At 38.1% G+C, this 12379-nt stretch overlaps 1 protein-coding gene across 3 annotated transcripts; it reads right to left on the bottom strand.

Moving 5' to 3' along the window:
• Positions 1–4278: 4278 nt before the first annotated feature.
• Positions 4279–12009, bottom strand: dpm3 (dolichyl-phosphate mannosyltransferase subunit 3, regulatory). Of its 3 annotated transcripts, none has more exons than XM_051873413.1 (2): positions 11877–12009; positions 4279–5868 (listed from the first exon to the last, which is right to left on the bottom strand). In XM_051873413.1, exons 1-2 carry the CDS (start codon positions 11880–11882, stop codon positions 5536–5538), a joined length of 339 nt encoding a protein of 112 aa, XP_051729373.1. In that variant the 5' UTR covers positions 11883–12009; the 3' UTR covers positions 4279–5535. The 3 variants fall into 3 exon arrangements, with proteins under 3 accessions (XP_051729373.1, XP_051729374.1, XP_051729375.1); XM_051873414.1 differs by lacking the exon at positions 11877–12009 and adding an exon at positions 6392–6519; XM_051873415.1 differs by lacking the exon at positions 11877–12009 and adding an exon at positions 6396–6501.
• Between the last annotated feature and the right edge of the window lie 370 nt (positions 12010–12379).

The raw sequence follows: 12379 nt of genomic DNA, 5'->3' as shown, positions 1-12379 counted from the left end.
ACGTTTCAAAGATGGCCACCGAGTGAAATGACTTGTCTTAAAGGGACCTTGACTCTATTGCAGCTTTCAATGGCCAAGGACCACCCAAGAGGACGTTTGACTGACATGTAACGCAACCAATCACAGTTCGTTTGGTTCCACGTCATGTTTAGGGGCGTGAAAATGTAAAGTCGATGTCCCTACAATAACAGACCTGCGTGCATCTAATAAATGATTCATTCAAGAACGTTATGCAAGTTTACTGCAACAATGGAGCCGCGAACTTCACATACTTTTGAAAATCCAGCATTTAGTTGATCCTGGTAAGCATTCATTATCACAGTTGTAAACATGACGGCGTTCTTCTTCCACGAGGGAGTTTGGCGTCACGGCATTTGTTTCCAGGCGGACTGTTAAAGAACGCGACACACGCGTCTCCCGGACATCCTGTAGAGTTCAACCAACCAGATGACGTCTTCAAAACTCCTGAAGTGTTTCCAGATAAGTGTGCCATATGCATCAGATGTTCAGCCAATGGTCTGTGGGTGTGATGTCTGAGGCTGAGACTATTCAGCCTGAGGCTTATTCATTTCACTTTTAAAATGAATAAGCCTTTACATTTTTCAAAAATAGGGTTTTTGTTTGTTTGTTATCACTGTTGGTCTGAGTTATAACCATGTATTCAATCTAAATGAGGCACATATAGTTCATTCTCCCAACAATAACAGTCCAGAAGAAGTATCATGTTGCATAACAGACAAATGTGAAGTATGGAGCATAAAGGTCTCTTGACGTACAACAGCAGCATGACCTGTCTTACATTTCACAAAATGTGGCGTCTCTAACCCCTAAAGGCAGTTGAAACAGGTCAGCTGAGACAAATGTGCTTGTTTTTTAAGCCATGTTGTACAAAATGTTACTTACAGTCTTTGAAAACCAACACTCGAAATAACTATTACTATTTCCGTTTACTAGCATCTAAAAGCTGTTGGATACATTTTCTTAAATATTAAAGAAAGAACTCACTCAAAAAAGGAAGATTTACTCAGTCCCATGTCTTTCTAAATCTTTAATGGAGCACAAAATGGGATGTCTGTTTTTTACTTGCTTGATTTAAACATACCCAGGCTGACAATGCCTAAATTTCAGAAAGATTTATTGATCTGGAGCAGAAAATTACCATGGAGAAGAAAACAAAGCTTGCAATTTTCTTTCTTGCTTCTCAATAATGGGTCATTGAATCAGATCACTGAATCTTTCTTCATTTAAAACTCTTAACACTGTGATTTTGCTCAGTTTCTCAGCTGTTTAAACTGCATCTCAAAGCATAAACGTGGCGTTAATCATTCTGTGGTTTCAGAGGAAAATGCTGATGCTGTTCTCTCATATGCTACTATGGGTTTGTGAAAAACAGACCTTAACTAACAACAGCTTGTAAGAGGCTGCGGGGGGTGACATCAGAGCTTTGAACAGGAGCCAATCAGCAGTCAGGCGGAGCCTCCTCGTATGAGAAAGTGCAAACTTATTAAAAAAAAAAACCCTACTTTTTCTCTTGTTCTGCAGACAGGTATAGGCCTGCTCACAGGGGCTATAAGGGGCCTAAAAAACTGAGGTTACAGCAGCCTACTTTAAGCCTGAAGAGAACGAATGAGCTTTGCTTGCCAAAAGCAGCAGATTAATTCAGCTCTATATACAGCGCCCGTGTGCACTTAGTGGCTTTGGGATTAGTGTTTTAAGAGCCAACACATGGATGTGGATCACATTTCAAAATTTATGTGCACAGAACTTCATTTTTTTGAGACCAACATTTAAAGTCAAAATTGACAATTCTTGTTATTTGATGGAATATTGCAGTATTTGTTATATATGATTTATTCGTGCACATAATTTTTTTAATTTAATTTGCCCTTGTAATCTTTAATCTCTTCTCTGATGATGTGTTTACTGGCGCGAGGGCGGGTTACTCACATGAGATCGACCAATAGCAAACCACAACCATCCAATCGTCCAATCAATTCCCGACTAACAAAATCTAGTCCCGCTCTACTTTTTTTTTTTTTCTTGTTCGAGGATCTGTTTCACTCAGATATACGCCACAATAGGTTGGCAGGAAGTGATTTTTTTTTACATAGGAAACACTATGAAATGCCTATGTTTTGCGTCATTTATTGTTGCTCTAATTGACTAAACAGAGAAACCACAAGTAGCTTTTATCATGTACCAAAAGTTGTTGTTCATCGGTGGGAAAAATGCACGAAACTGACTGAAAAATGCAGGAAAAAGTGGCTTGTAATCCTGCGTCTGCGGTCGTGAGGAGCCGAGTATAATGCTTGTGTGTGCAGTGACCACATTGACAAAAGATAAATACACCTTGCATATGCAACCACTAACAAAAAAAGTAGTATGCCTCCATAGTTTTGTATGCTTTCATTTGTTTTCTGGAGTAGAAGGATGTCCGTACCCGGTTGCATAAAGCACCTTAGTATAACATATGTTTTGGAAAACTTTGGTCGCTTTATATGATCTGTCGATTTATATGATAAACATTTTAATTTAAGTGTTTGCATAATAATTACGTAAAATACCTTATCTGTATTAAAAGGATTAGTTCACTTTAAAATGAAAATTACTCCAAGATTTACTCACCCTCAAGCCATCCTAGGTGTATATGACTTTTTTCTTTCTGATGAACACAATCAGAGTTATATTGTTAAATATCCTGACGCATCCAAGCTTTATAATGGTAGTGAACGGGACCAACGAGTATGAAGCTTACGAAGGTACATCCATCCATTATAAACGTACTCCACACGGCTCCGGGGGGTTAATAAAGGCCTTCTGAAGCAAAGCGATGCGTTTGTGTAAGAACATATCCATATTTAACAAGTTATAAAGTAAAATATCTAACGTCCACCAAACCGCCTTCCATATTCAACTTAGGAAAAAGTGTAACTGCGTAGCGTTTTGAACTGTGAGAGTTTTACACTTTCTTTGTAAGTTGAATACGTAAGGTAAGGGGAAATACCATAGGTAAGGGGAAATCATGCCTTAAGTCTCATACTTATGGAAAAACTTGAGGTGCTTTACACAACCAGGCACTGGAGAAGTTTCTTACAGCCTCGATGACCGGCTGACATCGATATGACATCCAAAGTATGTAAGATAGTACAACTAGATCACTTTTATTGAATCCAAAAGGTTTTAATTCTATTTTGCTACATATAAAGGTATTTTAAAGATTCTGAAGTGTCAAAAGGTCATTCGGTTTAACTGTCCAAAGGCCAATACAGCCATTTCAATTGTGATTAAAATATCTTAAAATGTAATAAATGTATATATATTTTTTTATTCTGGCATGATTTTATAACATCATGTCAACATAGTGCAAAATGGTATTAAATGTATGTGTAGAAGTCGTTGCTTTGTTATGAGAAAGAATGTCCGGAAAAATGAATTTCATTGATGTCATTCGGAGTAACCAATATAAAGGGATCATTTTGGATCAAGTCATGCGGTCAATATCATGTGACAGGATGTGAGATCATTCAGACACCTGCAAAGGACCACATGGCCATGAAGCAAAGTAACTAACTCTCTTTTAACTATTTGAAAAATTCATGTTTTCACTTGCTCATACGCATGTCCTGAAACATCAGGTCATTTGGTACAACCGCTATAAAACATGGAAAATTTTGTAATATTTTACAAACTTGTATTAAATATAAAATGTTTGATTGTCCTTTTGTTAGCTAGCTAGATTTCAGCCTGTTAGCATTGTTTGAAAATATCATCATTCGGTAAAACCGAAATTTTGGTTAAACCGAATGACTTTTTTTGGTGACAAATTTTGTCCATCTTGTAAAAAATGACAAAAGCAGTGTTAATTGATTATAAAAACCACATAATCTCATTGTTAACACTTAATAAAACTTCAAAATTAATTATATTTACAGTTTTTTTTTACACTTTTAAAAACCTTATTCTCTTGTAATAGTGTCTAAACAAGTACATTAAGGACTGAATTCACAGTAAAAGAGTAAGCAAAAAGTATGCGGATGACCTACTACTTCCAGTGAGATTCTGAAGTGTGCATACAATTGACACTTTACTATCCCATGAGAGCTGGTAGGTCACATGATAATGACAACATGGCGAATGTAGTATGTCCAAATTACATTCTATTACATTCATACTACACACATTAATACTATGTAGAACTTACTTTTTTAGCGATCGCAAAGGAATTACTTATTCAAAATAAGTATCTACTCAGGAGAGTATGTGATTGCCTTTCACAACTTCTGTTTCATGCCAACTTTAATGAGAAGCTCAGTAAAACATGAATTAAACACAGTTGAGAATGAATCAGTCTCTATTTTGTATCAAACATACATTTTTGTCATGTGGAATGTCTTTTGAGTAAGTTTTCATCTGTGCATTATTTTCAATACATACACATGTAGGTCATTTCTTTTATTATGGACCACATAAATAAATGGTTTGACCCAAACTGTGCTTTAAAGGATTAGTTCACTTTAAAATGAAAATTACCCCAAGCTTTACTCACCCTCAAGCCATACTAGGTGTATATGGTGTGTATTCAACTTACAAAAAAAGCGCAACACGTCAGTTAAATTTTTTTCCTAAGTTGAATACGGAAGGCGGTCTGGTGGAAGTTAGATATTTTAATTCATAACTTGTTAAATATGGATATTTTTCTCTCATCGCTTTGCTTCAGAAGGCCTTTACTAACCCCCCGGAGCCGTGTGGAGTACGTTTATGATGGATGGATGCACTTTCTTGGTCCCGTTCACTGCCATTATAAATCTTGGATGCGTCAGGATATTTATTAATATAACTCCAAATGTGTTCATCAGAAAGAAGAAAGTCATATACATTAGGATGGCTTGAGGATGAGTAAAGCTTGGGGTAATTTTCATTTTAAAGTGAACTAATCCTTTAAATTACTTGGATTTCAATTACAAATTTGCTTAGTTAGAACCCTAATTTAAGGTAAAAGGGAAAACAGTGTGTGAGCCTCAAAACAATCAATTTTACATTTTAAATCACAATTCTATTCCACATATTTTGATTTACTGAAATGCTACCCTTGCGCAATTGTGAGTCAACATAGTGGGTTTGTTTCTAAATATGACTCAGAATTCTGACTCCACTAAAATCATCAGGGTCAAAAAAAGACGTATTCATTCCCCGGCCAATGCAAATACACAATCTCTGGACTAGATGTTTCACAAAAATGGCACTGCTCTCCATTGACAATACATGAATGTGCCTGTAATGTTTTAAATAAACCTGTCCTGAAGCTGGAAATAGATCATTCACAGGTGTGCAGGTGTTTATACTTCAAACCATCATTTACATCATGTTGAAATAAAGACTTGAACCAAGCTGGGCATCTTTGAGTGCATATTATAGTGCAGACATCCATAGAACTAGCCTAGTGTCAATGTAGGGGAAATGTTGGGCACAAAGTAAACAGAAACAATTAGACTAAACATTTGTATATGAAGAAAAAACAGTAGCTGCATTTAATTTTCACATCTTCAGTCCCTTCTTCTTCAAGTCCTCTTTGGCTTCCTTTATTTGCGCTTGCAGCTCTTTGGCTGCGTCCTCACAGTCATTAAATGTGGCCACACGGTAACCGACAGTTGCCAAAGAGTAACACCCAAACGCCACCAGCAGATATACAGGCATCGGCCACGCCATCTCTTTATACTGGGGAGGCAGCTGCAAATCAAGAAGGTCAAAGGTAACGAGTCCCCATGAAATGCCAATCAGTGACACTCCAAGAAGCCACTCCAGAAGCTTGGTCATGGTTCGGAGGATTGTGGGACAGGTGGAGGGCAAAATTATAGCTGAAGAATCCACCTATGAGGATAAATATGCTTCTGTGAGGTTAGATAGTACTGTTTAACATGTATACTTTTAGATGACGCACACTGTTTTTCTTTATTAGGCTAATGTCAAAGTGGCCATTTAGATTTGGCAGTACATAGAACACTGTACGAATGTTTTACATCAAAAATAAAAATGTACTTATTAATGTGCTTGCATTTAATTATTAAGAAACTATTTCTTGCAGAGCTTTAGATTAAAACTGACAGTCACAATTTCTAGAGCTACTGCTTGAGACAGGCGAAATCGGAAGATAACGAAATAAATAGTACAGGGGAAAAAAAAAGAAATACACAGGCGTTTTTTTAAAAATGTACTCTGAGCCTCACTCGGATTGAACAGCTAGCATGAATGCTAATGATTACAGGAGATTACAATGAAATCTGACAGCCAACGCAACACACATGTAATCTTTTAACTTCGTAACAATGATCAGCTCCTGAACATTAAATAAGTACAATGAAAATGCACTGATGATATCCAAATAAACTCTCACCCACTATCCAAAGCCAGCTCACCACTTTCGAAATAACGCACGTTGATGACGTGGATGCCGAAAAGCATTATGGAACATGTAGTGTACGTCTTCAGACTCGTGCACTACATACACTACAGGACCATATTCGACTAATTTAAACCACGTTTCAGTATTTTATAACTGTCTTTTTGACTTTTAAATATTAAATGCAAAGAAAAAAAATTATTTCATTTTTTGTATTTATTTTGTATTTGTGCTATCATTTGAAACATTTTTTGGAGTTTAGGAACGTTTATTTGTTTATTTGTATGTTTTTTTGTTTGTTGGTTGGTTGGTTTTTAATTATAGCCTTAACGAAAAATCTTTAAAATATCTAAAACATCTTAACCCCTATTATACTCTATGCTATGGGCAAATTCTTGCTTTCTCTTAAATAAAGAATAAGAAGTGAGATCTACTGTTTTAAATGCTAAAAAATGAATATTTTAATAAACTGGGAGAGCTATTTATTTATTTATTTGGCTACACTGTAAAAAAGAATTGTTGGTTTAACTTAAAAAAAGTAAGCTAACTGGTTGCCTTAATTTTGAGTTCATTGAAATGAAAAATTTGAGTTAATACAATAAAGGTGATTGGTTAAATCAACAGAAACTCAAAATATTGCAATCTGAACCACATTAAGAAAAAATGTTGTGATAACAAATCATGAAAATATTTTTAAACAGTGTACTTAAGCTACTTACTACTACTGCTTGCTTGCTTGCTTGCTTACTATGTTTCCGTATGTATTTTAAAACGGTATGATGTTCCTTACATAGCCTATTAAAATAAAAATAAAAAAGAAACCATGTAGCCTATGTTTTATGCTAAACACTCGCGCCAATATTTTTGGATATTCGTTCGTCTGTGTGTTTGTTTGTTTGACTGATTCAGCTGACTACAGCTTTGTTTAAAATTTCTTTAAAAATATCAGTCAGTTAATACATAGTATAAGGTCTATTAAACCACGTTTTCCTCAAGTGGGATCCACTCGTTTATCTGTAGTCCTGGCAGGAAATGAAACGCCTGCGCGGTATCAGTCTGAAGCTGTTTTCGTCTCTGTCTCTCTGGCTGTTGGCGGCTTGGCGCAGTTGAGTGTCTTGTGGATGCCGCGGGTGACATCCGCCCATTCAGCACGGATAACAGAAGCGAGTCCATGACCCATCACACCTCCTCACCAGCCAAGAAGGTATAAACATCACTCACAGACAGCACTGAGGCTCCTGAAAAACATCATCCTCACTGCAAACGCGAGGTTATTCTTGGTGATGTTTACACTTGTCAGCGACTGCTTCTTTCAATACTGCAAGTGGTTGTAAAAAAGAAACGTAGCCAAGCATGGCATTTGTGTGTGGGTTTGGCACCTTTCAGTCAACTGTTTTGTTCAACACTACCTTGATTTTATTAAAACTATTAGACTATTACCAAACATTTAAGATCATAAATAATTATTCAAAAAAAAAAAAGTACTAGGCTAATCTATCTATCTATCTATCTATCTATCTCTTGGGACAGTAATGGCTGTGATTCATTTCATAATCTGTGTGATTCTTTGCTGCCTGGGTGTTTGCGTAGGAGTACGTGTTCAGTGAGCAGAATGTACACGAAGCACAGTGGGAAAAAAGCAAGTTGGCCGTTCACAGTGTTTGAGACTGCCAGTCCCCTGTTCTCCAGCTCAGGAAACCTGTGATCCAGCAGAGAACAGTTGGCAGACACAACAGAACAGGCTGCACTGAGGCAGAGGGGGTGATGGAGGGAACGAGGGTGTGAGGAGAACAACACAGAACTTAAAGAATAAGATGAAAAGATGAAGGTCAAAAGAGAAAGGAGGGATTCAGGGACAAGACTCTTAAAACCTTCTGCAGGTTTTTTTTTTTTTTTTTTTTTTTCCCGAATTTGTAACTTTGTTTGCAGAATGTGGAAGCATCTTTGGTGAAATGACAGAGAGAAACTGGAGAAATAGTGAAGACTGGCAGCAGAATGCGAGGAGGGGCTGTTGGGTTTGGTGGGGAGCGCTACAGGTGCAGACTGGTCAGCCGGTGACCTTAATGGTGCATTAAATCCAGATGCTTAAATAGCTTACATGCTTAAACTCTGGTCCCCTGCCACCACCCAGAGAGAAAAGATCTGCACTGTGTGTGTGTGTTTGTGTGTGTGTGTGTGTGTGTGTGTGTGTGTGTGTGTGTGTGTGTGTGTGTGTGGGTAGGTTTACTTAGCTACACTTTAGGTCCAAAATTGTCCCCAGGCATGAGCTAAATTGCACAAAACCTCACTTTGGGGAAGGACATCCTCAATTGAAAAAAAAAAAAATACAATTTATAGATAACGTACATAACAAATACACACACATATATACACTGATCAGGCATAACATTATGACCACCTTCCTAATATTGTGTTGGTCCCTCTTTTGCTGCCAAAACAGCCCTGACCCGTCGAGGCATGGACTCCACTAGACCTCTGAAGGTGTGCTGTGGTATCTGGCACCAAGATGTTAGCAGCAGATCCTTTAAGACCTGTCAGTTGCTAGGTGGGGCCTCCATGGATCGGACTTGTTTGTTCAGCACATCCCACAGATGCTCGATTGGATTGAGATCAGGGGAATTTGAAGGCCAAGTCAACACCTCAAACTCGTTGTTGTGCTCCTCAAACCATTCCTGAACCATTTTTGCTTTGTGGCAGGACACATTATCCTGCTGAAAGAGGGCACAGCCACCAGGGAATACCGTTTCCATGAAAGGGTGTACATGGTCTGCAACAATGCTTAGGTAGGTGGTACGTGTCAAAGTAACATCCACATGGGTGGCAGGACCCAAGGTTTCCCAGCAGAACATTGCCCAAAGCATCACACTGCCTCTGCCAGCTTGCCTTCTTCCCATAGTGCATCCTGGTGCCATGTGTTCCCCAGGTAAGTGACGCACACGCACCCGGCCATTCACGTGATGTAAAAGAATATGTGATTCATCAGACCAGGCCACCTTCTTCCATTGCTCTGTGGTCTAGTTGTGATGCTCATGTGCCCACTGCTGGCACTTTCGGCGGTGGACAGGGGTCAGCATGGGCACCCTGACTGGTCTGCGGCTATGCATCCCCATACGCAACAAATGCACTGTGTATTCTGACATCTTTCTATAAGAACCAGCATTAACTTCTTGAGAAATTTGAACTACAGCAGCTCGTCTGCTTCACCACTGTTACTTCCTTTGACCACTTTTGATAGATCCTGACCACTGCAGACCAGGAACACTCCACAAGAGCTGCAGTTTTGGAGATGCTCTGACCCAGTCGTCTAGCCATCACAGTTTGTGGATGAAACCTCAGATGAACAACAGCACATGACATATCACACCGTGTCATTATTTATTTAACAAAAACTAGGCCAAAATGGAGAAGCCATGTGTGACAAACTAAGGATACCCTTATTGTTTCCTTAGGAATTAAGAGGGTGAGTAGCAGTCAGGCACTGCTAATCAAATACCTTTGATTAATTGATCATCAGTAAGTGTGATCACCTCTATAAAAGCTGAAGTTCTGGCAGTTTGCTGGTCTGGAGCCTTCAGGTGTGTAACACAATGCCAAGGAGGGAAGATGTTCAGAGAAATTGCAGACAACCCAAGAACTACACCTCAGACTCTACAGGCCATACTTAACATGTTAAATGATAAAGTTTAAGACGGTACAATTAGAAAAAGACTGGTCAAGTATAGCATGTTTGGAAGGGTTGCCAGGAGAAAGTTCTGGTCTCTGAAAAAAAAACATGGCAGCACGGCTTAGGTTTGCAAAGTTGCATCTGAACAAACCTCAAGACTTCTGGAACAATGTCCTTTGGACAGACAAGACCATAGTGGAGATGTTTGGCCATAATGCACAGCGCCAAGTTAGGCGAAAACTAAACACAGCATATCAGAACAAACACCTCATACCAAAAATCTAGCATACTGATGGAGGGGTGATGATTTTGGGCTTGTTTTGTAGCCACAGGACCTGGGCATCTCACAGTCATTGAGTCGACCATGAACTCCTCTGTGTACCAAAATATTCTAGAGTCAAATGTGAGGCCATCCGTCCGACATCTAGAGCTTGGCCAAAATTGGGTCATGCACCTGGACAATGATCCCAAAACACCAGCAAATCTACAACAGAATGGCTGAAAAAGAAAAGATTAAAGGTGTTGTAATGGTCCAAAGAAGTCCAGATCTCATCCCGACTGAAAAGCTGTGGCGAGAGCTGTGCATAAACAGATGCCCACAAACCTCAATAAACTGGACCAACGTTGTAAAGAAGAGTGGGCCAAAATTCCTCCAGAACGATGTGAGAGACTGATAAAGTCATACAGAAAATGATAAATGCTAAAAGTGGATCTACAGGCAATTGAATCACAGGGTGTCACCCATGGTTTTCCCATCTTGGCTTTATTTTTGCTAAATAAATAATGACATGGTGTGATATGTCATGTGTTGTTGTTCATCTGAGGTTTTATTTTCCAAATATTAAGATCTGCCAAGCACTAGATGATTTTTTTTATTATGTCCTGATATGGAAAACCATGGAATTCAATAGGGTGTCCTATCGTTTTCACATGACTGTATATGCTGATTTGTTCAAAAGTACAACAATTATTTGAAATATAAATCTTTTGATACCATTTAATCGTCTTTTCTGTCACTTTTGATCAGTTTTAACAATGTCCCCTTGCTTAAAAAAGTATTCACATCTTTAAAATAATCTTACTAACATTATATAAAAGTTATATTTAGATTTAGATTTTAGATGTCCCATATATTTTGAAAAAGTTTTGTTTCTAAAAATATTTTATTTTCTATTTAATTTATTATTTGATTATTTATCAATTGTCATTTTCGTGAATCTTTCTTCTAGTCTATATTTATTTTTAGCTTTATATAAAAACAACAGATATGGTCTGGTCCCTTTAAGTGTGTGTGTGTGTGTGTGTGTGTGTGTGTGTGTGTGTGTGCGTGTGTGTGCATGCGTGTTTGCGTGTGCGTGCATGTGTGTGTCCGTGTGTGTGTGTGGTTCAGGTAAACCCTACATTTGGGGACAAAATGTCCCCACAAAGATGGAAATATCTGAAATCCTTGTCCTTGTGGGGACATTTTTTGGTCCCTATGAGGAAAACAGCTTATAGATCATACAGAATGATGTTTTTTAAAATGTAAAAATGTTGAAAGTATTCTGTGATGGGTAGATTAAGGGTTAGGGGATAGAATATACAATTTGTACAGTGTAAAAAAAATCATTTTGTCTATGAAATATCCCCATCAAACATAAAAACCCAAAGTGTGTGTGTGTGTGTGGTGTGAGACGCCAGTGGTGGAAAATGTCCTTGAAATGATCACTGTTAACCCAAGCAACAGTAACTAAGCAGGATGTAGGATCACCGGAGACCTGATGTGTTAAAAGAAAAAGAAAGAGGAAGAAAAAGAAGGTAAAAGTGAAAATGTACCTTCATTTAGGGTTTGAAAGGAGAGCACTGTGGACACTCCATGGCTCCAATGTGAGCTGCTTAGATGGGGCAGACAAAATATGATTTAAAGGGAACAATTGCAGATAAGTGTGTTTATGAGAGAGAGAGAAAGAGAGGGAGGGAGGGAGACAATAGTGCCTGACTCACAAACAGGAACCCTCTGTTTCCTGTGCCTGAGATCTCAGTCTCCGTCTACTCTCTTTTTCACACACACACACTCACACAAACTCGGTCAGAGAGAGAGACTGACCATCTGAGGTCATGCAATGACAGTATGTTTTGTTGTGCTAATTGCATGAAGCAATTATGTTATCTATTTAATAAATAAGTCTAAATAAATGCATCACATTAGTAGTGCTTTCTGATGCATCTCTACAATATTTCTCATATGATTAGGGATTTGTACACACCTAAACTATAAGTATTGAAGTCAATTTAAATGTTTTTTTTTCTTTACAGTGACATGCACTGATGAATCTTTC

Source organism: Ctenopharyngodon idella, chromosome 19 (assembly GCF_019924925.1).
Source record: "Ctenopharyngodon idella isolate HZGC_01 chromosome 19, HZGC01, whole genome shotgun sequence".
NCBI classification, from domain to species: Eukaryota; Metazoa; Chordata; class Actinopteri; order Cypriniformes; family Xenocyprididae; genus Ctenopharyngodon; species Ctenopharyngodon idella.
This window is presented reverse-complemented; position numbering and strand designations above follow the sequence as displayed.